This window comes from Triturus cristatus, chromosome 3_1, assembly GCF_964204655.1.
Source record: "Triturus cristatus chromosome 3_1, aTriCri1.1, whole genome shotgun sequence".
Classification (NCBI taxonomy): domain Eukaryota; kingdom Metazoa; phylum Chordata; class Amphibia; order Caudata; family Salamandridae; genus Triturus; species Triturus cristatus.
Window position 1 is genome coordinate 365,724,795 of NC_140583.1, and position 24,971 is coordinate 365,749,765.

Genomic DNA, 24,971 nt, shown 5'->3' on the forward strand with positions numbered 1-24,971 from the left:
GGTCAATGGTACAATTGAAGTTGACCTTCGCTGTGGAGGCAAGATGTTAGGCAAGATGTTTGATAAAACCTCGGGGTCAGTGAAGTTAAGGACAACACAATCCCCTCTGAACCTCTTAACGCTGTTACCAATCCACTCAACCCTTCTGGCATTAACAAGTTCTACAGATAATTGTTGCTTCCCCCAAGGGGATATTACCATGTTGTTTGTAAGCCACGATAAAGATTTATTTAATAAAGAAGGGGCAGATTCGACCTCCCCAGAAGCCAAAGGGGGGACATTTGCAAGGACAAGAACTAATGGAGAGGCTTCAACTACAAGCTCGAAAGACCCTTTCCCCATGTTAGAATTATTAGTGGCAGAGACAGGGGGTATATCTACAAGGGCACCACTAGGTACATTAGACAGTGGTACAGGATTAGAGGCAGATCCACTATTCTCAACAAGTGATGTTTTACTCATTACTGGCTCTACCCTAGATACAGCAACTTCAGTAATATTTCCTGTCTTCACCAAAGTTTTCTCTAGTAAACCACCTAGTCTATTAACCTCAGCGGTTAATTTATCAATTTTACTAACCAGGGGTTTAACTATACCTTTAATTTTTGTGTCCATCATGCTCCATAGTTTAGTAAATTGAGCGTTAGAAAGGGTTACGTGAGCTTCACTGAACAGATCAACCTCCTCCTCCTCAGATATTTTCCTCGAAGGGGTTGCAATTTTATTTCTGCCAGATCTTAGACCCCCTCGTTTTGGGATAACCTTGCTTTTACCCCTAGTAACCCTCGGAGCTGGAACAGGGGTAGTAGAAAAAGGGGACTCAATATTAGTGGATGTCACTGACACCCCTTCGCTATCACTGTTGGCTTCAGTAAGAACAACTACGCCACTAGGCAAAATGGGGTTTGTATCGTAAAGAGGGTCATGAGCCACACAAGATGTACTACTATTATGTAAAGCCGAGGAATCCCCATACTCTTTATCAGCCATAAGGAATTGGTTGGATGAATCTAATCCCAGTCAGGATCTCCTGTCGCTGTTAATTTTAGCCACAACTTGGATAAGATAATTATCTATAGTATTATTAGCTGGGGTTTGTTTTTTTCCAGGCATGAGTAAGGTAAATAAGGTGGCTGAGGTAATCAATACACTTGAAACACAAGATTCAAATAGATGTTATAATTACCCTAATTAGACCAAGCTGCTCATATGTCCAAGAATAGTGAAAGTAAATTTTCAGGCAGGGTCCCTGGCCCAACCCAACCTAGTCCAACCTCGGACGGCCTCAGACGGTCTCGCCCTTGTCCCGGGCTTCTCCCGGCGCCGCCCGCGCGCGTCCCGCGACGCGGAGGGAGCCTCGCTGATTTAAGCGCCTCCGGGCGCGACGGCGTCAGGAAGTGCACCGGCGCCGCTAGGCAGGCTGGGGGATGTAGTTGGCAAAGCGGCGAGCAGTGTTGCTGCAGGATTCCAGGTGCCCCAGGTAAGAGCTGGTGTGAGGCCGGTGTGAGGCTTGCTGTGTGTGGCCAAGTGTCCTCGAAAATGCTCCCCCGCTCCACCGAGGGAGCCTCGCTGATTTAAGCGCCTCCGGGCGCGACGGCGTCCGGAAGTGCACCGGCGCCGCTAGGCAGGCTGGGGGATGTAGTTGGCAAAGCGGCAAAGCGGCGAGCAGTGTTGCTGCAGGATTCCAGGTGCCCCAGGTACGAGCTGGTGTGAGGCCGGTGTGAGGCTTGCTGTGTGTGGCCAAGTGTCCTCGAAAATGCTCCCCCGCTCCACCGAGGGAGCCTCGCTGATTTAAGCGCCTCCGGGCGCGACGGCGTCCGGAAGTGCACCGGCGCCGCTAGGCAGGCTGGGGGATGTAGTTGGCAAAGCGGCGAGCAGTGTTGCTGCAGGATTCCAGGTGCCCCAGGTACGAGCTGGTGTGAGGCCGGTGTGAGGCTTGCTGTGTGTGGCCAAGTGTCCTGGAAAATGCTCCCCCGCTCCACCGAGGGAGCCTCGCTGATTTAAGCGCCTCCGGGCGCGACGGCGTCCGGAAGTGCACCGGCACCGCTAGGCAGGCTGGGGGATGTAGTTGGCAAAGCGGCAAAGCGGCGAGCAGTGTTGCTGCAGGATTCCAGGTGCCCCAGGTACGAGCTGGTGTGAGGCCGGTGTGAGGCTTGCTGTGTGTGGCCAAGTGTCCTCGAAAATGCTCCCCCGCTCCACCGAGGGAGCCTCGCTGATTTAACCCCTTGTGTGCCACGCCTTTTCCCTGCCCTGTGCCGGCCGTTGCATTAGCGGGCGGGGTTCATGACGAGCTGGACTCGTCATGGGCACAGCGCAACCGCGGCCCATGACGAGTCCAGCTCGTCATGGGCACACAAGGGGTTAAGCGCCTCCGGGCGCGACGGCGTCCGGAAGTGCACCGGCGCCGATAGGCAGGCTGGGGGATGTAGTTGGCAAAGCGGCGAGCAGTGTTGCTGCAGGATTCCAGGTGCCCCAGGTACGAGCTGGTGTGAGGCCGGTGTGAGGCTTGCTGTGTGTGGCCAAGTGTCCTCGAAAATGCTCCCCCGCTCCACGGAGGGAGCCTCGCTGATTTAAGCGCCTCCGGGCGCGACGGCGTCCGGAAGTGCACCGGCGCCGCTAGGCAGGCTGGGGGATGTAGTTGGCAAAGCGGCAAAGCGGCGAGCAGTGTTGCTGCAGGATTCCAGGTGCCCCAGGTACGAGCTGGTGTGAGGCCGGTGTGAGGCTTGCTGTGTTCCCCCTTCCAGTTACATCTACAGGGACAAAAAATCTGAAGAAAGATGATGTGATGAGTTAGTAACCACAATCCCCTGCCTGCCAAATTGCAGCCTGGGAGAGCAAGTCCTGACTCTAAAAGGTTTCGCCCAAGTTTGTCTGGACTGGGGAGAGTCGTTGGAGTGGAGTTTGGCTGCCCAAGATGGTCACTAGTCTTAGTTAAAGAGAACCACTGGTTTTGTTGTAACTGGAGACTAGTAGACTAGTGACATAGGGGTTTTGGCTGGACTTCAACCACAATTTGAGGGACTTGGGCCTCTGTGGCCTAAGTTGTCCCACTGTGTTCATGGACTGATGGGTGGCCCTAGGAAGATCCCCTTTACACGATTACCACCCACATCATCCTTCAGCAGTCTCTATCCCTTGCAACAGGACCATTCCAGTGATGTCTATGGCTGTTCATCCATAGAGCCTGGAACTGGACTGGAGACTGCATGATAACTGTCCTGCCAATTATCGCTGGCCCCAATGACTTGCTGCCTGCTGGCATTGATTGGCCAATGCGGGCTGGAGTAACTGAACACAAGTTTACAAATGTTTTTAAACTAACCGCTAAGGGCAGTAGTTGCCAATGCTTGGTGCCAATTTAAGTGAAAATCAGTGATTTATGATCTGTTTAATAAGTTATATTTCTGGAACGCACCAGTGGATTTTGTTCTTCTTGGTGACTGAAAATTAATAAAAATAAAATCTAGTTTTATAAATTGGTGTTGTATTTCCTTTGCGTTGTGTTTCTTTCTTGTTCAAATATTTTGGTACTTCTCAATGGTATGCACTTGTTCCTTGGCTACACAGGGTTGAGCTAAGGTTTTACAAACGAGTCTGATTGGACCCAAGAAAGGTTTGTGAGTTTATTATATGGTGGGGTTGCACAACCACAACATACAATAAACCACTGTCCTCACACCCTGCTTCAAAACTATGGAATTAAATTGCTTGGTGTGTAGTTTTGTCATCTTTTGCAGAGAGTAAAGTGAAAGAGTGTGTACAAATCAAGTCATTCTACATCAGACCAAGTACAAAAAATATTGTTTTGTCTCTTTTTAACTGTTTTTCCTGTTTTTCATAGTGTATTTTTGTTTTTCACTGCTAAAGCAGAAGAAAAGAAAAAGTGAATAGATGAGTGTGAAAGTGAGAGAAACTGTATGAGTGAAAGTGAAGGAGGATTTGCAGGACTCAGTGATATACTGGGAAACTAAGAAAGAATGAGTGAATGTGTGTAGTGGGTACTAGTCAGCTGCAGGAATTGGGCATATCATCAGCCCTTTCCTCCGCCCCGGGATTAACCTGCTGCAGTTAGCCAAGCCCCGTAGAACACAGCATTCGTCCCCATGCAGCAGAGATTGAATGCACGGCCTTGCCCTATGGCGATGCAGTGTGGCCAGTCATCCATAGGAAATGGCCTAAGGGCTTGGCCTCTAGCTATGCACACTGTCTAACTTACCACAGATGGCTAACAACCTTTGAACATGCCTTTGGCCATGCGCAGTGGGGGTTGGGCCAGCGGCCAACGCTTTGTCGTCGGCTGAAGGTCGCTGTCAGCAAGGGTTGTTTCCAAAGGCTGCATCCAGTCCAGATACTCGGCATAACTCTCTGCCGGTGGCCAAACTTAAAATTTAATGAAAATGCTTGAACTAATGCTTCTAAGGCAATGTGAATAGGTGCAACGTTTCTGCTTGACTGTCTCCTTGGCGTTGGGTTGTTTTATTGCAATATATGACCTTTCTATAAAGGCATGGACAATGCAAAAAGGTGGTATACATTTCCCTAATATTACTAGTTGGTTTATAATCATTGGTGTAATTTTGTCAAAATTCATTGTTTGTTAAAACAAATAGCAAGCCTAAAGAAAAAGCCTAAGGGAGAAGAGGCAAGAGATTGAAGTGCAGCCTGACCAGTAAAAACTAGCTGAAGAGACAGACAGAAAGTATATTGGTAAGAAGTGCGTTCCTCATATTGCTTCATAGAGAGTGGTAGTACATAGGCATCCTTCAATAGACGGGCATAAGAAATTCAAAGTGGATGAAAATAGCAACCCTTCAGGATCGCACAGTAAAGTAAGGCAGAGCAAGTGTAAATGAGGCCAAAAAATGAATGTATTCTGAGGTAGTGGCAAATCAGCAGACTTGTCATATCACTAACTAGTATCATTGACTGATCTGATAGAGACATCTAGCTGCAGCTTCCTTACCTATGAACTTCCAGGCATCAGGCTGGATCAAAGATTTTTGATAGCAATACCCTTGTGTGCCGGTAGGTGGCGTCAGTTGCCTCCACGTGACGTCTTAGGCATTGTGTTCATCGTCACGTCCACGTCGTCTATATAACCGCCACTCCGGCGCGCTGACGTCAGTTCTTTTCTTTCCGTGCCAGCTAGCGCCGATCTGTTGAAGAGAGCTACCCCCTGTTTCTTTTTTTACAGAGTGTTTTCCACCTTTTGTCAACTCCTTTTGGTGTGTTAGGAATGTACAGTAGGAAGCATGTCACCGCGCCAAGTCAGTAACCGACACCCACCTCGTGTGTCTCTGGTGCCTGGAGTGTGACCACGACACGAAGTGGTGCTCCGATTGCCGGGCCATGGCTCCGAAGGCTTTGAGGGAGTGGTCGCAGAAGGTGCTCGCAGCCTATCACGTGCTGCGGAGGTCGCCTCGTCGATCTGGCTCCCTGCGTCGGTTGAGAGGAAGGTCCGAGCATCGCTGTGGGGGCTCGAAGTCCTCTTCGTCGAAGTAGTCAGGTATGAGGCACCACAAGAAGTCAAAGCATGCTTCGACCTCACCCCGTCTGCCAAGTGGCCAGACGGAGGAGCCTCGGCATTCTAGGCCCCGTTCTACGGTGCGGACACCTGGGTTGAATCCGTGTCTCCCACCATTTCCGTGGGCAGGAGCGACCCCCGCCCAACTTAAGGAATTTCCAGATGCCATGTGCGCCGTGTTGGGGCAGCCTGACCCTGCTGGCACGCTTTCGCGTCCCACAGGGCCAGGTGAAGGAGATTCAGTGGATCTCATGCCTTCGGCTCCGGCACCAACGCCGCCTGTTGGACCTGTTCCTGGACCGTTGCCGGTCGCATCTCCACAGCGACCGTCCCCTGCGCCAAGGAGAACATCTGGTTTTTTGAAGGATGTCCAGGCAAGCCTCCTGGACATGCCTTTTGATGACTCATGTCTCTTCGGAGACAAGGCTGACGCAGCGCTTGAGCGCTTCAAGGATTCCTCGAAATACGGCCAAATCCTTGAGCCTCAGTACAACACCTCAGCCTGCATTTTCTTTTCGCTCCTTTCATGGCTACGGAAGGAGCTTCCAAATGCGCCAACCCTATTCCAGCCAGCGTGTTCCGCAAGTTCAGCAGAATCTGCGGAGCCGTGCCCGTGGTTCATCCAGTCCTCGAGGGTCAGGAGGCCAGAAGTCGGGCCAAACCACCATCCCCTCCTCCACTGCTAAACCTTCCTAGTTCAGTCCTTCGGGGTCACGAGCGTCCAGTGGGAGGCAGGATACGCCATCTCCTCCACCACTGGCGCAATATCACCTCAGACAGGTGGGTGTTGCAGATAGTCCGAAGGGGTTACTCCCTCCCCTTCTAGACTACCCCTCTCTCTACTCTTCCAACTCACGATTGGCTGATGGAGGATCATCTTACGCTGCTCTGTGCGGAAGTCAAGGTTCTCTTGGCCAAGGGAGCTATAGAGAGGGTTCCAAGGCCAGAAATAGGCTGTGGTTGTTATTCCCACTATTTCCTGGGTCCAAAGAAGGACGGAGGCCTCCGTCCTATCCTCTACCTCAGATCCCTCAAATACTTCCTCAAGAAGGAGAAATTCAAGTTCCTCACTTTGGCTCAGGTACTATCTGCCCTAGACCCGGGAGACTGGATGGTAGCGTTGGACTTACAGGGCGCCTATTTCCACATTCCTTTTCTGCCGGCCCATCATCACTACCTGCGCTTTACAGTGGGCCAGGAGCACTTTCAGTTTGCTCTGCTCCCCTTTGGCCTTACCGGTGCCCCGCGGGTGTTCACCATAGTGATGGTGATGGTTGCAGCTCATCTGCGGAGATCAGGAGTTCCAGTCTTCCCCTATCTCGACGACTGGTTGTTGAAGGCGGACTCGTCCCATGCAGTCATCTCCCATCTCCAGACAGCGGTGAACCTCTTGCATTTACTGGGCTTCACTAGCAACGCACTGAAGTCACACCTGACTTCCTCTCAGATGCTCACCTTCATCGGAGCAGTTCTGTACACAGTGCAGTTTCGGGCTTTTCCTCCTGAGCCAGGATATTCGGGCTATGATACCGATATTTCACCCTCTATCCTGGATTTCAGTGAAAATGACTCTGACGCTGTTGGGCCTCATGGCCTCTGGCATCCTTCTTGTGGACCATACTAGATGGCACATGCGGGCTCTGTAATGGGACCTGAAGTTCCAATGGGCGCAGCATCCTGGAAATCTCACCAACCTAGTCCAGATCTCAGAGGGCACTGCGAAAGATCTGCAGTGGTGGCTATCAAACCTCGCAGAGTCAGACCCCTCTCCCTTCTCCATCCAGACCTCACGTTAGTGACGGATGTGTCCCTTCTGGGATGGGGCGGCCATCTGGGAGAGGTGGAGATCAGAGGACTCTGGTCTCTAGCGGAGGCCCGACTCCATAAAAACCTAGTGAAGCTTCAGGCGATCCGACTGGCACTAAAACCCTTCTTGCCGTCCACCAAGGGGAGGCTAGTTCAGGTTTACACGGACAACACAACCACCATGTGGTACTGCAACAAGCAAGGCAGGGTGGGGTCGTGGACTCTGTGACAAGAGGCTTTGCATCTCTGGACTTGGCTGGAATTGCAGGACATTACCGTGGTGGTTCAGCATCTGGCTGGGTTCTTTGAACGCCAGAGTGGACAAACTCAGCCAAAGGTGCCTAGGAGATCACCAGTGGCATCTCCATCCGGAGGTTGCGCAAGGACTCTTTCAGCGGTGGGGAGAGCCTTGGTTAGATCTGTTCGCTTCCATAGAGAGCGCGCAATGTCAGCAGTTTTGTGCGCAGGAATTTCCAAGGCGGCTCTCGCTCGGTGGTGCTTTTCGTCATGGAGCTCTGGCCTCCTTTTCCCCTTTCCACCCATGCCACTCCAGCCCAGGACTGGGCATGGAGAGTCTGGTATCCCGAACTTCTGACAATGACAATTGATCCTCGGATCAGGCTGCCCCTTCAGGAAGATCTCGTGTCACAGCAGCACGTGAGGGTTCTCCAGCCGAAACTGTCCACTCTTCGCCTCCTTGTGTGGAGATTGAGCGGCGACAGCTGTCAGCTTTCGACTTTCCTCTCAAAGTCTGTGAGGTTATTCTGGCAACCAGGCGTCCTTCCACGAAGTCGGTATATGCCTGCCGATGGTCCACATTTTGTAAATATTGTACAGACCGGTCTATTGTCCCCCCCCCATCTGCATCTTTATCTGAAATCCTTCTGTTCATACTTTCCGTGGCCCAGCAGGACTCTGATCTGGGCACCTTGGAGGGCTATCTTTCGGCCCTTTCCTCTTTTCTTTGGCTGCCTGATCAGCCTTCTCTTTTCAAATCCCTTCTGGTGCAGAGATTCTTGGAGGGGTTAACTCACTTGTTTCCTCCTTCACCCTTTGTTTTGCCACAGTGGGACCTTAATGTGGTTCTCATCTTTCTGATGTGTGCACCATTTGAGCTGCTGCACAACTGCCCTCTACCGCTGCTCACCATCAAAACAGCCTTCTTCGTGGCAATAACTTCTGCCAGGACGGTGAGCGTAATGCAGGTACTGTCATCACATTCTGCTTACCTGACAGTCTTTCCGTATAAAGTGGTGCTCCGCACAAGGGCATCTTTTCTACCTAAGGTGGTAACACCCTTTCATTTTACCCACCTTCTATGCACCTCCGCACGCTTCCAAGGAAGAGGAGCGTCTCCATCGTCTGGACCCAAAAAGAGCATTATCGTTCTACCTTGATCGAACCAAAGAGTTCTGGGTGGATGACCAACTCTTTATAGGGTACGTGGGTGCCAAGGAAGGGTGTGCTGTCTAAAAGAGGACTATATCTCGCTGGGTTATTCTCTGCATACAAATATTTTATGCCTTAGCGAAGAAAGATCTTCCTGAACGGTTCAGAGCCCATTCCACCAGGGCAAAAACGTCTATCACGGCTCTCCAGCGTGGTGTTCCCGTTTCTGATATCTGCCAAGCAGCCACGTGGGCATTGCTGCACACGTTTGCCAGACACTACTGCCTGGATTTCCGGGTTCGCAGAGAAGGCCTGTTTGGTAGCTCTGTTTTGCATGACTTCCTGGTCTGATCCATTCCGCAGTCCCTGCTTGAGTATCTGTTCAAAGGTAAGGAATCTGCAGCTAGATGTCTCTATCAGATGGACAAGTTACTTACCTTCGGTAACACCTTATCTGGGATAGACATGATCTATCCGCAGATTCCTTACCGACACACCTATTGTTCCGGCTCTGCAGATTGGTTCTAGTATCAAGGACTTTTTCCCTTCAGGGACCTAGTTGCCTTTTTAGGTCTCGCCTAGCATTGCAGCGCAAATGCGCTGCCATCGCTTTGTGAGGCATGCAGTATATACTGTAGTGTGGAAGCTTCGTGGACGCTCTGCCCACTCTCGGCCCATTTGCTGCCTTCCAATTGGTGTGAGGCTTGTTAGTCCCTCCTCATTCATCATTTGTATCCTTCCACGGCTATTGGCCCCTTTACTCCTGACACTATTTCCTTTTAGGTCTCGCCTAGCGTTATTCGCGCTGCCATCGCTTTGAGATACATACAGTATATACTGTAGTGTGGAAGCTTCGTAGAAGCTCCACTCACTCTCTGCTCATTGGCTTTTGTCTTAAATGCTGCCTTCCGATTGGTTTGAGACTTGTTAGTCCCTCCTCATTCAGCATTTGTATCCTTCCACGGCTATTGGCCCCTTTACTCCCAATACTATTTTCTTCCCTGTCTCCCCACCCCATAGCCCCCTCCCTCAGTCTGTGACTGCTCACCTTCCCCCCCATCCCCTCCCCCACCCCCCCCTCCCCTCCCGTTCGTGTTTTCCTGCCTGCACTTCCGTTTTCATCTTTATTATTGCCACCTTGAAATATGCGAGTTCAAGATGCGTGCTGTACAAAAACTTCTTGTGTTTAATGAACTAGATTTTAATGTTACTCCAAATATAATAAGACTCTAGGCAACATTCGGGGTATGCATGGCAACTGACTCCTCTTAGTTCACAAATGGCATTGTTGTCGGGCGGGAGGAGCGGCAGTGATTTAACTCATGCTTACAACGAGCACTTTTAATAACTTCCTCTCAATTCAGTGCTATAGTTTTGTGTACTGAGGTGACGAGCTAAAGAAATGCACTTTTTTTAATTCTGAAGAGACATTATCGCACATTTACATCATGTTTACTGTATGATTAACATGCCGATCATTTTCACGACTCGCCCACTGGCTCGTATACGCTTGGCTCGTCTCCGGCTGGCTCCACCTGTTAATTAATATATTGGCTCGCGCCCCTCTAACAAAGAGAGATGAATGGATGCATGACAGTGATCCCGGTAGATGGTAGAGAAATAGACTGGTGCAGACAAACAGACAAAGTCAGTCTCCATTGCCTCATGCCAGAATCATCACGTTCATTAGCCTGGAAATCTGCCAGCAACTCCCGAATGCTCCAACCTCATCCCCCTCACCTATTCTTAGCAGAAGCGGCAGATTCTGAGCTGTGCCCTGCTGGTGCAGAGGAGCACGGCAGAGTCTGTAGAAGCGCTGGGATCCCTAGTCTCTCCGGGTGGGCACCTAAGCCTTTCGGGTGCCTTCACACTCAGGATAAATTAATACACTTTGTTCTGTGCTTTAATCGGCCCTCTGTGAGCACTGTCTGGTAGATGAAGCTCTGTGTTAATAAACACATTCAGAGAGGTGGTTGTGTACAAACAGCCACAATATCGTACATTTTGAACATGTAGTTAAATACCTGCTCATCGAGTACCTCATTGTCTGATCATTCCATGGCACTACCAAAATTACATTTGGACACATATGCTCAACTGTAAAACACTCCCTTTTATGGGTCATTTAACAACTCGGGGCTTTGGGGTTAGGTAACCTACTTTGGATGCTGTGTAAAAGAGTAAATAAAAAAATAAATGCAATGAAACTAAGCAACCAGTACTGTCTAAAACACTGTGAAAACTGACATGCATTCTGGCATTTTGTTTAGTTAATGTCGATTTTCTCATAGATGCGAGTAAAGTACTCTTAATATCCTAATGAAATCTGCACACTTTTAACTAATCGCACCGGGCGACCTTTGACAACTAGGCAATGAATACATTTTCATGTACCCCCGAAGCCCCCTTTCCCCCTGCCCCCTTGGCAAACTTCATTGCCTCCCAGTGTTTAGGGCACAACCAAGATGCAGGAGAGTGAGTCAAATAGTCTAGAAAATGAAAGAGAAGCCGGGATTCGGATTCACATGCTCCAATCCCGATCGTGTTGGTTAGTCTGTAAGCACTACTTTTATTAATGAGTTTCGCATTAGTAAAGAACCACGGTGTGCATGTGTGGCGACACTTCACCCATGAGGTATGTGCCAACCAATTGTTGACACAATCCACACTTTGCATCTTTTTCAATATATTTATTACGAAGTGCAGGACCTTTCCAAGGGATTTTGCACACTACATACATTCACTCCAAAAATAAAACGTGTAGGTAAAAAACATTGCCATTTACAGTGTCAATAGCTCCAACTCACAAATGCAAGACCTATTTGCATTGCAAATGCTTGTTTAACACACTACAGTCGGTCACTTCATGGCTCTGTGCTTCTGATGTGGAAAGTCGTGAAAAGTACTGACGTCAGCGTGCCGAAGTGGCGGTTGTATTGATAATGTGGACGCCACGATGATGATTAACACGACGCCTACGACGGCACGCAGAGTCGGCCGATGCCACCTACAGGCGCACAGCCGGACGCATGGAAGTTCAAAGGTAAGGAATCTGCGGCTAAATCATGTCTCTACCAGATAAGGCGTTACGGAAGGTAAGTAATTTGCTCATCTAGGACTTGGTAAATATAGATTTAATTAATAAAAATATTACATTGTTTACTAAAAATAACAGGAACTGATGGGCATTGTACAAAACATATTATTCAACTTACCACAGAAAAACATTGAGGAACACTTTAGAGAGCAAACTAAGAGACCTGGCGATATAATTGTATTCTAAAGAGGTCGAGAAGTATCCGCGAATAAAAAAATATATTTTGTGCTCTTAATTGTTTTGCATCGCTGGTAGGAGATGAGGCCTAACAGCCATAGCTACCTAGTTTGGAATTAAGGAACCAGGTTCTAGTCACGGTGTTGGCTCAGCATTCTGGGCTTACCACTTTACCTCCCTGGATCTTTAAAAAAAAAAAAATTTAAAAAACTAAACATACAAATATGAGTTACTTGTAAAGTTTGCAAATGGCTCCGTTATGTATGTGTGAATGTAATGCAACATATAATCAATCACTTGCCTCACTTTATATGTTTGGCAGTTTGTTAGTCAGTATTTTAGGGCCATTCATCAGCTTTCTTTATTAAGCAGTCACAATTGAACTACTGTCCTGGTTGCCACTTTTAAAACAAGGATGCACAAAAATGATCTTTATAAATTTTCTGACTTTTCTTCAATAAATTATTGTGAAAATAGGCGCTCCCTGAGACTTCTGACAAGATGCTGTTAGCAAACGCAAGCGAAGAATTATACTATGCACCAAAAGCACATATATTTGATTTCATGTAGGACTTCTGTTGCTTTGAATGTGTAGTTAGTGAGTCTTTCATTTTGATTCAGAATGTTAGGGACATTCGTACAAGTTTGTTAATGAACATATCAGAATGAAATTTGCTTGTGTATAATCTCTACTTTTTCTGTTTTTAGACCCATCAGCATGAACTGAAAATTGGAGGTTCTGAAATAGTTATTACCAACATAAACAAGAGAGAATATATTCAGTAAGTATTTTATTTGTGAATGAGATATTCTGATAGAGACTTCTACCAGCTGATACCTCACCTTTTGAATATTCCCCAGGTGTCAGACTGGATTCTGAAACTTTTTGGCAGTTTCTCTACGCTGGTATATTGTGCCATGTGACTCTGCACTTGTGCTGTTTCGCTCCTGAAATGGCGCACAGAGCTAATATAGGCACAACTCCCCACACTGACGTCAGTAACTTTCTTTCTGTGCTACCAGGTGTGGATACGGAGTTCTCTCTCGTCTCTTTGAGGCCCATTATACTCTCAACTTTAAAGTGTGCAAGGAAAATGCCACCTCCCAAGACAATAGGGTCTAAACGTTGTAAGGACTGGCACAAACAAATGTTTGTGACACATCCTAATCAGGTTTGCCTGGGGCAGAGTCACAACTCTAAAGCCTGCAGTGACTGCGCGACGATGAACCCGAAGGCCATAAAAGACCACGAGGTGAAACTCTACATTGACAAGAATCTGATGACTCAGTCAACCTAGCTCCCGTTCCTGTTCCAGAAGTCTCAGGAGTTGATACCGAGGTCGATCGTCATTGTGCTTCAAATCATCAGGTGAGAAAAATCCTAACAAATCCAAGCGGAACTGGGTTCCTTTTCTTTTGTACTCCTGAGATGGCACACAAGCATCACCACACATCTCAATCTCGCTCCCAAAACTGGTCATCTTTGAGGTCAGTCTCACAACTTGTATCAGCATAGCCAGGGTGTCCACTGCTTTCTGCCACACCGAGGTTGATAGAAGATTTCTGTGAAGCCATGCTCCAAATCTTTGGATATCTTTCGACTCCCTGTGGTGCGCCTGCTGAGTTGAGGGGCTCTCCATCAGAGAGACTGCTGTTGGGTTTGCCCTCTGCACCTGTTGGACTCTTTGAAATTTTCACTAGCTCTCCTCCGGTTACTTTACAGACACTGCCTCCTGCTTCTCTTCCTACACCGGTTATCTCTCCAAGACGTTGCTGCTATGACCTTGAATAAGGTCTCGTTTGGTTTCCATCCGACCTCAGCCTGCAAAGCTTGATGTTCCATCTCCACAAGGAAGATCTCACACAAAGCATTCCTTGTTAGACATGAATTTAGAAGATTATTTGTTATTGTAGTCCATACTGGCACCCACTTCTACATCAGTAGGATGCCCAGCAGTCTTGTGGTTGAGGCCACAGCAACCACTGACCCAGCGGTCGGGGTTAATGAGTCATTCAGCCCTCTGCCAAACTCCTGTCTTACCGCACAGCCCCAAGCGCCGAACCTCTTTAGCGTGCCCTTAATGGAGCACAGCCACATGGTTGGAGGCAGGAGCCATCGATTCTTGCCAAGTTAGCAGATCATAACATCAGACAGGAGTGTCCTGCGGATTTCCCAGAAGGGATTTACCATTCATAATCACTCTGCCACACCCTTCACTGACACTGGACTACCTGATGGAGGACCATCTGTCTATCCTACAAGAGGAAGTACAAGCCCTTTTGGCCAAAGGGGCTATCGTGAGGGTGTCTGCGCCAGAAGTGGCTCACTAATTTCTTTTTCCCTTGAAGAACAAAGCCCTCTGTCCTATTTTAGACCTGCTTTCTCTCAATGGAAAAATTTAGAATGCTGACCTTGGTCCAGGTCTTGTCTGCCCTCGACCCTGGAGCCTGGATGGTGGTGTTTGATCTGCAGGACACCTATTTCCATATCCCCGTTCTGCAGGGCTTTCAGTACTACCTTTGGCTTAGGGTGATACAGGAGCATTTTCAGTCAGCGGTGCTCCCTTTTGGTCTTACCAGCCCCTCTTGGGTATTCACAAAAGTTATGACGGTAGGTGGCAGCACACCTACATTCAGTAGTGCCACTCTTCTACTACCTCGAATACTGACTTTTGGAGGCAGGCACACCATTACGGATAAGAATTGGACCAAGAGAAGAATGCAGATCAAGCTTGCATCTAGCAATGAACAATTTAAGCTAACCCCATTTTTTTGATCTACACCCAAGCTACATGATGCCACAAAGGAGTAGTAAAATATACCCCAAGAGATCATCAGTATGTCTGTGGTGCAGGAATGAGATTCTCATTCATTAATGTAATATGACCATGCATAGTAATAGTGAAATATTGGAGAAAAGTGGTCGCTGTCTTAGCAGGACCACAGACCACATACTAGTGTCCTCACCCACACACTGGTGTCATCACCCACACAATGCACCCCTAACATAATCTCCCATTGCTCAGCAACAGAAAATAAGAGCCAAGTTTACAAGTTGGGAGCTGGTTTTGTCAAGTCGCAGGATTGCCATACTATGGTTGTGTCCAGAGGGTCCCTCAGTAGCGAAATTGGAAAGCGATCTCATTGAATGTGCCCTGGCAGAGGAGGAGCCTATGAGGCGGCTAGGAGGGACGCAAACGTGGTAGAAGATTTTGCTTATTGGGCAGAGATTCTGGAAAGGTTCACAGTAGCTTTCTGCCCATAAGATGTGAAAGAGAGCTGATAAATATGAGAGACAGTTAGAACTGTAAATCCCCGAACATAGAGACGAAGGACAAGCATGGGAACCAATGGGGGCTTGGTATGAATAGAAAGATGTGGAACCCTGGAGGGGTTTGAGGGTTATAAAGTAACATTGTATGTTGTTTCATTTTTGTTATTGAGGATGATAATCATATACTGTGTAAATCCGAGAATGCGTAGGTACGGTCTGTTGTGTTCAGTTTTGGTTGTGTAAACTTTAAGAATAACGTCTCAAAAATAAAGACTGAAAAAAAACTTTTCAGCACCCAGTCAGAACCAACCTCTCTGCAGCCATTTGTCAATCATTGAAGGGCATGGAGGATGTTTCACGGAAGGCCAGAATTGTTTATCTTGCCACTAAAAGGAGGTGAGAAATGTACCTGGTAAGATTCTTCTGACAGGTGATCCAAAAGTACATCCTTTATTTGATTTATAGAATCTAAAATCTTGCTCCTGAACCCGGCTTTCATCAGACATGACAAAGTAGTGTGTTTTTGTTGCCCTTTCTTTGCTCCTACTTCATGAACTGTCCAGACAAGGCCGTTAGTTTGTATGTCAGTGTACAGTGGCAATGGAAATGATCTTAAAACATGGTTCTCTCCCCAGCAAGTACTTAGCAAAATAATTTTTTCTGTGCAGGATCTATTCCCATTGTGCTTCATCAAACTGCATGCCTAATTCTTTCTCCCATTGGCTTTGAAAGGGGAATATGCCATTAATCTAGGGAAGTACTTGCGGTTTGTGGTGGGTGTAACTATCAATTTGCAGTTCTTTTCCTTGGCCTTACATCTGCACCACAGGTTTTCATGGAGGTGATGGCGTGGTGACAGCCATCTCAGAAGGAGGTGGGGGATTCCAGTTCTTGCTTACGTGGACGACTGGCTCTTCAAAGCCAGGACTCCATCTGCAGTCAGCTGTGTCTTTGCTGTTCAACCTTGGCTATTCCATCAATATTTCCAGACATTATCTGGAGACCTCCCAGCACCTCCTGTTTATAGTGGCAGGACTGGACAATACTGGACAGTCAGTCTACTCCAAGAGGTGGCGTAGGTTTTGTCTCTTGGTTCATGGACCACCAGACAGACCCCTTGAATGCATGATAATCTAACATTATGAAGGTTGAGCTTTCATTGGCCTAAGAAGGATGTACTACTGGTACCTGAAAGGAATGTCAGACAGCTTTGTATCCCTTCCACTGCCTCTTGGATCAGCCGTCCCATTTCAGATTCTCCAGTGTGTTAACGTTATTAAAAGATCTAGCAAACGTTTTCTTCCACTCATTTTGTATTGCCCTAGTTGGACCTAAATTTGGTGGTATCCTTCTTTATGAAATCTCTGTTTGAGCTCTTACATAGGTGTTCCTTACGTCTTTTGACTCTTGAGGCTGTTTTTCATTTTGCCATTACTTCAGCCAGGTGGGTCAGGGAGGTACGAAAACTGAGAGGCAGGCCCTCTTACTTCCTTTTTCCCTGACAAGCTTGTGCTCAGAAACAACGCTTCTTTCCTTTCTAAGATGGTTGGCCTCCTTCGTTCTGGGTTAGTCAGTCACTCCCTTCCTTTATCCCCCAACCTCTCCTCACAGTCGAAGGCTGGAACCACAGTGGGCAGTCAGTTTTTATATTGAACGCTCAAGGGATTGAGTGGACGACCAGCTCTTTGTTGTGTATGTTGGCACCAAAAAGAGGAAAGCGGTGCAGAAAAATTGTTATCCATGTCGGTTATTCTTTATATTAAAATCTGCCATGCTGTGGCCCAAAAGGAGTCCACAAAGGGCATTAAGGCTCACTCCTTGAGAGCCAAGTTCTCAACGTCTGCATTGGCTAGGAAAATCCCTGTAGTCTCTTCCTGACTTAGGCAAAATATCTAATATAAAATATGCATACTTTGTTCATGGAATTTGAGAAGTTAGCCCTGTGACACTTTGCTCTCCCAACTGAAGTGTTGGCTGAAGATCATCTCTGAATGTATTTTTTTTTTTTAGCTGTTCTCAACAGTATTTGAACACTGTACAAGAAGACATTGGGTAACATACAGTATGCTTTGTGTTTAGATGAGAAATATCTCTGGTCACTGCTAATGGTTATATAGCAGCGAAGTTGTGGTTCTTTTTTTTTACCCATAAAATACCCTCAGCGGTTCTACCTAGGTATGAAATTACTTGCCATTATGTATAGTGGACTTGTCCATGGATCACGTTAACGGTGACTTTTGAACAGAGTTATTACACAGAAGATGGTAATCCTGCTGTGTCCATCCTGGGCAGGGGATTAAGATATGATACTAGGAATCCTCATGCATAATATATGAGGATAGTTTCGGAGAAGGCCTGAGGGCAAGGGCCCTGAAGGGTGGATCCTGAGGTAGGGAAGGGTGCAGCAAGGCTGCCAGGCCACGGTCAGCTGGCACTGGTGGCGTTGGGTCAGAAAAGGGAGAAATTTCAGTCACACCTGGCTCAAAAGACAACTCCATGGGATCAGTAAATGCCTAGGGGACTTACTTTTCTTGAACTTGTTGCATTCACCATGCATCCTCTTCTTTTGAGGATTGTGTATCCGTTCCCACAATAACTTCAAAGAGTCCGAATTCCACACCAACCAAGCTTCGGGCGATTTGCTTGGCACTGATAGTCTTTCTTCCATCAATCAGGGGAAGGCTGGTCAGATGTTCATGGATAACACCACTGCCATGTATTACTGCAACAAACAGGTGAGATCATGGACTGTGTCTCTCTGGACGTGGCTGTAGTGCCAAGGCATTTTTCTGGTGGTTGAACACCTGGAGGTCCTGAAATGGCAGGTTGGACAAACTCAGCCGAAGATGCCTAGCAGATCATGAATGGCATCTACACCTGAAGGTGGTGCAGGAACTCTTTCAGTATTATTGAGAGCCTTGGTTGGATCTGTACACTAGTGCAGGGAACGCATAATGTTAGCAGTTTGGGAATAGGAATTTCTCGTGCTCAGAGACGTGTTTCGTATCAAGTGGAGCTATGACCGCCTGCGTGCCATACCACTTCTGCCTCGAGTTCTCAGGAAGATCTTGTACGACTGGGACCATGTTATTCTTGTGGCTTTAGCTTGGATACGGAGAGTCTCATATCCTGAGGTACTGAGCATGACCATCATTCATCCAATCGAGGATCTTCTGTCGCAGCAACACGGGAGGATTTTGCACCAGAACCTGCGCGCCCTTCACCTTCATGCATGGACATTGAGCGGAGACATTTGACAGCTTATGACCTTTCTCTTGAAGTCTGTGATGCTATTCTGGCAGCCATGCGTCACTCTACCAAGCGGTATACGGCTGCCGTTGGAATATATTTGTGACATGGTTTGATTTGCACAGCATTGACCATTTTTCTGTACCTCTTTCTAAGGTTCTTTTGTTTGCTTTATCATTGGACCAGCAAGACTCTGTTTTGTACACGGTTAAAGCTTATCTGTCAGCCATTACTGTATTTTTGTGGTTGCTAAACCAACCTTCTTTATTCAAGTCAACTGTTGTGGCCAGATTTCTTAAAAGCTTGCAGCACATTTTTCACCACAGGCCATTCATCATGCCCCTGAGGGACCTAAGTCTTGTTCTCACCTTTTTGATGTGCGCACTCTTTGAGCCTCTGCACAATTGCCCTCTTAGGCTATTGACTATCAAAATAGTCTTTCTGGTGGCCATAACAACGCCAAGAGGGCCAGTGAATTGCAGGTATTTCCGGACACGTACCTCCTTTGTTCCGCAGGTTGCAGCTCCTTTCCATGTAGGCCAGACCATCACCCTGCCTACCTTCTTTGATCTGCCTCACCCCTCCAAAGTAGAGGAGAGACTCCACCATCTGAACTCCCAAAAACTTGGTTATCTGAAAGAGACACGTTGGTGATAGATTCCTTACCTTAGAATATCCCCAGACGTCAGACTGGATCCGGAAAACTTTCGTCAGCAGTACCACTGCGCGTCTATAGGCGTCGTCGTACGGCTCTGCGTGCGTCGCTGGCGTCGTATTCGCCGAGATGACGTCACTGGAGCTACCTAGACGCGCATACGCGCGCTGACATCAGTTCTGTTCTTTCTTTTTCCGCGCCAGCAATCGCAGATCCGGAGAGAGCGGTACCCCGTCACTTGTTGACTAAGTATTTGTTTGTTATAATTTACTTACCCCTGGTGCATAGGGATGCCCGGTTTCAAGCTTTGCAGGACCTGTCCGCGCATGATGTCGCTGACGGACCCGCACCGTGAGTGTCTCTTCTGCCTGGGGCGTGACCACGACACGAGTTGTGCCATGGCCCCGAAAACTTTGCGGGAGCGGTCCTGAAAGTGGCTGGAGGCCCGGGAGTCGGCCCCACGTCGTTCCAGGTCCCGGTCCCGTGGGAGGTCGAGGGCCCGGTCGCATCATTCAAAGTCTTCACACTTGGAGTCAGGTAAGGCGAAGCACAAGAAGTCGAAGAAGCATTGCCGCTCTTTGTCCTCCCCTCGCCGGTTGCGGTACGTGGCTGAAGGGGCAGGTGGCACCGCCCCTGCAGCTCCAACAGAGCCTGAGCAGTTACCGTTGGCTTACCCACCTTTCCCGGGTCCATCGGCGACTCCGGCCGAATTGCAAAAGTTTGTGTCTGCAATGGCACGTATCTTCGGCCCGTGCGGCCCTGTTGGCACGCCTTCGGGCCCCGCGGGCCCCACTGTTCTGCGTTCCTCGACGTCGCCAGCTCCGGCCCCGACGTCGTCGACGCCCAGAGGCCTCCATGGCTCCCCGCTCTTGCCGGTGGACCCCGTACGGCCCCCGCCGACATCGACGTCGCCGGCGGCACTGATACCAACGCCGGCGTCGACTTCTATTCCGACATCGACACTGTGCCGGAGGAATGTCTCCCGACGCCGATGGGGAACTTTTACCCTTTTATTCACCCACATCCTCGTCCACTTGTGGAGGAAGGGGAGGACTGGGAGGGGTTTGAAAACCCTCTCGCAGCACAGTGCGAGTCTGTCCCCGACTGGGATGAGGAGGCGGAGGTGGTTCACCATCCCCTTCAGCTACTATGGAGTAGAGTGGTACCTTTTCCATGGTGCTACGTAGGGCGGCCGAGGCTCTTGGCCTCGAGCTCCCTACTGTGGCTGTCAGGACCAACCTACTGACTGAAGTCCTTCGGCCTGCCTCTTCTTCTACAGAACTGTTGTTGCTGTTTAATGATGCACTTACTGATGTGCTTCTGGGCACCTGTTCCGAGCCCAATACAGGGGCCCCTGTGGACAAGGGTGTAGGCCGATGCCATACCCCGGCCGACCCTGTCTTCCTCACCCAACACCCTACACCTGAGAGTTTGGTGGTTCAGGCCTCGACGTCTCCGAGTTAGTTTCCTTCTGCTCCACCAGACAAGGAACCCAAGAAGTTGGAGCAGTTTGGCAAGAAGATTTATTCTTCCGCAAGTTCTGGACTGCGGTCTGTGAACACTGCCTTTCTCTTGGGCCGCTATTCTCATTCTGTATGGGTTGCGGTTGAACAAGTGCTACCTCAGTGTCCGGAGGTGGCCCGGGCAGTTCTCTCCCAAGCTCTTATGGAGGGGAGAGACGCGGCCAAATTCAATATACGTTGTGGTCTTGATTCCGCAGATTCGCTGGGTAGGGCGATTTCCACAACGGTGGTGCTCCATCGTCATGCCTGGTTGAGGACGACTGGTTTTTCGGCAGATGTCCAGAATAATTTGATGGACATGCCCTTCGATGGCACTCGCCTCTTTGGTGATAAGGCGGATTCCACATTGGAGCGTTTCAAGGACTCTTGGGCCACGGGAAAGTCCTTAGACCTTTCGGCTACACGTACTCCTTCCGCTTCTAACTTTCGTTCCTTTCGAAGCTCCGGAAGGGGTGTACAAACACGTTCATTTCAGAACAAGCCTGCATAGCAACAGTCCCAGCGCATCTGTGGACGTGGGGCTCGCAGAGGCGGTTCACGGGGCCAGCGTGCGGGTCAGTCCACCAACACCCCCTCTGCCAGTGCCTCCACACCTTCCTAGTCCGGTGTTTCAGACCCACCAGACGCCAGTGGGGGGCAGGATTCGTCATCACCTCCTCCACTGGCGCACCAATATATTAGACAGGTGGGTTTTGGAGATTGTTCGACGGGGCTACCCACTCCCCTTTAAGTCTACCCCCCAGCCATGCCACCGCAGTTCCACCGCATGTAGAGGGATCATTTGGCACTTTTCCAGCAGGAAGTTACGGCCCTCTTATCCAAGGGGGCCCATCGAGCGCGTTCCGACGCCAGAAGTAGGTCGTGGTTGTTACTCCCACTACTTCTTGGTTCCAAAGAAGGACAAGGGTCTACATCCCATCTTAGACCTTCGGAGCGTAAATTGCTTCCTCCGGAAGGAGAAGTTCAAAATGCTCACTCTGGCTCAGGTCTGGTCTACTCTCGACCCACAAGACTGGATGGTGGCACCGGACCTGCAGGGCGCTTATTCTCATATTCCCGTCCTGCCGCCTCATCGGCATTACCTGCGATTCACGATGGGCCTGGAGCATTTTCAGTTCACCGTGCTCCCCTTTGGCCTTACCAGCGCCCCTTGGGTGTGCACAAAAGTGATGGCGGTGGTCGCAGCTCATCTGCGCAGATCAGGGGTTTCAGTCTTCCCCTACCTCGACGACTGGTTGTTCAAGCTGGGCTCGCCCCACACAGTCGTCTCCCACTTCCACACTACGGCCGACTTCCTGCATTTGCTGGGGTTTTCCATCAACGTGCCGAAGTCGCACCTGATTCCCTCCCAGAAGCTTCTCTACATCGCAGCGGTTTTGGACACAGCACAGTTTCGGGTTTATCCTCCCGAACAGCGAGTCCAGGACATTCGGGCTATGATTCCGATCTTTCAGCCCTTTTCCTGGGTTTCGGTCAAGACGACCTTGAGCCTGCTGGGACTCATCGCCTCCTGCATCCGGCTGACCAACCATGCCAGGTGGCACATACGGGCTCTGCAGTGGGAACTGACGTTCCAGTGGGCACAGCATCAGGGGAACCTGTCCGACTACGTCCAGATCTCGGAGGGCACTGCACAACAGTTGCAGTGGTGGCTCACGAATCAGCATTGGGTCAGCGGCAGATCCCTCTCCCTTCCTCAACCAGAGCACGCAGTGGTGACGGATGCGTCCTTCCTGGGATGCGGCGGCCACATGGGAGAGGCGGATATCAGAGGCCTCTGGTCTCCGGCGGAGTCCCGGCTCCATATCAACTTTCTGGAGCTTCGGGCAAGCCTTCTTGCACTGAAGGCATTCCTTCCCTCTGTTAAGGGGAAGTTAGTGCAGGTGTTCACGGACAACACCACCGCCATGTGGTATTGCAACAAACAGGGCGGGGTGGGGTGAGGTCGTGGACCCTATGTCAGGAGGCTATATGCCTCTGGACATGGCTGGAACGTCACAGCATTTCCTTGACGGTTCAACACCTGGTGGGTTCTTTGAACGCCAGCGCGGACAAACTCAGCCGCTGGTGTCTGATGGATCACGAATGGCGTCTTCACTCGGAGGTGGCGCAAGGTCTCTTTCAACAGTGGGGAGAGCCTTTTTAGATCTTTTCGCCACAGAAGGGAACGCGCAATGTCCGCAGTTCTGTGTGTTGGAATTTCCAAGGCGGCACTAGCTCGGCGACGCTTTTCGTCGCGAGTGGCGCTGCGCTCTGTTGTACGCCTTTCCGCCTATACCTCTTCTACCCAGAGTGCTGAAGAAAATCATGCACGACTGGGCCCAAGTCATCCTTGTGGCTCCAGACTGGGCTCGAAGAGTTTGGTATCCCAAGCTACTCAGTATGAGCCTGGATCCCCCAATCCGACTGCCTCTGCGGGAGGATCTTCTGTCGCAGCAGCTGGGGACGGTTCTCCACCCGAACCTGTCCAGCCTCCATCTACATGCGTGGAAATTGAGTGGCGACAGCTGATTCCATTTGACTTGCCTCCCGAAGTCTGTGATGTCATTCTGGCAGCCAGGCGTCCCTCCACTAAATCGGTATATGCATGCAGGTGGAACAAATTTGTGGCATAGTGCACAGCCAAGACTGTGGACCCCCTTTCTGTTCCTCTTTCTGAGGTCCTTTTGTTCCATCTTTCTCTGGCCCGGCAGGGCTCTGCCCTGGGCACTATCAAGGGCTACCTTTCGGCCATTTCAGCCTTTCTGAGACTTCCAGATCAGCCTTCTCTTTTCAAGTCCCCTGTTGTACAGAGATTCTTAAAAGGCATTACGCATATGTTCCCTCCTGTTCCTTTCATAATGCCTCAATGGGACTTGAATCTTATTTTGACTTATCTCATGTGCGCTCCCTTTGAGCCGCTTCACAAAAATTCCTTTACGTCTTTTGACTTTGAAAACTGCCTTCCTTTGGCTTTGGCAGAGGCCATAATTGCTGTACTTCCTAAAGATGGGAAAGACCCCTCGCTGCCGAAAAATTATAGGCCAATTTCACTGATTAACATAGACTGCAAGCTCTTGGCTATGATACTCTCCGCTCGCCTCCAGGGAGTTCTCCCACAGTTGATCCACCCATCCCAAGCAGGCTTCCTTAAAAACCGGTTGTCCAGTGACAATACAAGGATTTTGGCGCATGTACTAGAAAAAGCGAAACTCCTAGACACGCCAACTGCGGCAATAACACTAGATGCTGAAAAAGCATTCGATAAGGTTGATTGGTCCTTCCTCCGCGCTGTCCTCCGTAAATTTAACTTAGGGGAGTCATTCACTAGACTGGTAATGTCCCTTTATTGCTGCCCTTCGGCAAGAGTTAGGGCCGGTGGATCCTTTTCCTCCCCCTTTTGTTTGCAACAAGGCACGCGACAAGGCTGTCCCCTGTCACCCTCACTGTTCTTGTTGGCAATTGAACCGTTCTTATATCATATAAGGAATGATCCCAAGATAGCTGGTATACCGTTTGGAGACTGCACTGTTAAATTGACGGCTTATGCGGACGATGTGCTTATTGTGTCTGAAAGAGCGGATGAGGCAATTCCGGCGCTCATGACTGATATTGAGGACTTTTCCAGAGTCTCTGGGTATAAACTCAATAAAGACAAAACGGAGGTCAAACTTCTGAACAGTGTTGGGGATAAAGGGATTATCGGGGACTCCGGTCTTACATGGCAGCCTCGGTGTTTTAAATACCTTGGGCTAGATTTTGATAAAGATTTGATCTCTACACTGAGAGTAAATGAAGACTTGACCCTGAAAAAGATTTCTACATTACTGGAAGGCTGGTCTCCAAAGTTTCTCTCCTGGTGGGGTAGAGCAGAGACGCTTAAAATGATGTCGACTCCGTTGGTTAACTATCTGGCCAGTATGCTCCCTATGACGTTCTCTAATGCTTTTGTCACTAAGGTGGATCAACTGTTTGGAAATTTCCTGTGGCAGGGCAAGAAAGCCAGAGTCTCACTGAAGAAGTTGCAATTAGCAAAAGATAAAGGTGGTCTGGGTCTCCCCTCCTTCAGGAGCTATCAGACAGCGTTTCTGTGCAAACAAGGGGCTCAGTGGTTGATAAAATCCCCTGCTTATACACCACTATGGATTAATATTGAGGAGGCACTAGTAGATCATGTGCCTTTGGAGGCCCTTCTCACGATGGACCTGTCATACCTACCGCACTCCAAATATATCATGCTGAATACTAGACGGGCTTTGCTTAGACTCGACCAAACACTTAAAACAAAGTTGACATTT

The 24,971-nt window shown here is 49.1% G+C and overlaps 1 protein-coding gene across 4 annotated transcripts in view; it reads left to right on the plus strand.

The window, feature by feature from the left end:
- The window catches only part of NEDD4 (NEDD4 E3 ubiquitin protein ligase), a 1,922,401-nt gene that overhangs the window by 1,699,198 nt on the left and 198,232 nt on the right, over positions 1 to 24,971 (plus strand). For all 4 annotated transcript variants that reach the window (XM_085644133.1, XM_085644134.1, XM_085644131.1 and 1 more), the window contains one exon: positions 12,702 to 12,775. In XM_085644133.1, the coding sequence (XP_085500259.1) occupies positions 12,702 to 12,775 (74 nt within the window). The remainder of the gene's footprint in view (positions 1 to 12,701; positions 12,776 to 24,971) is intronic.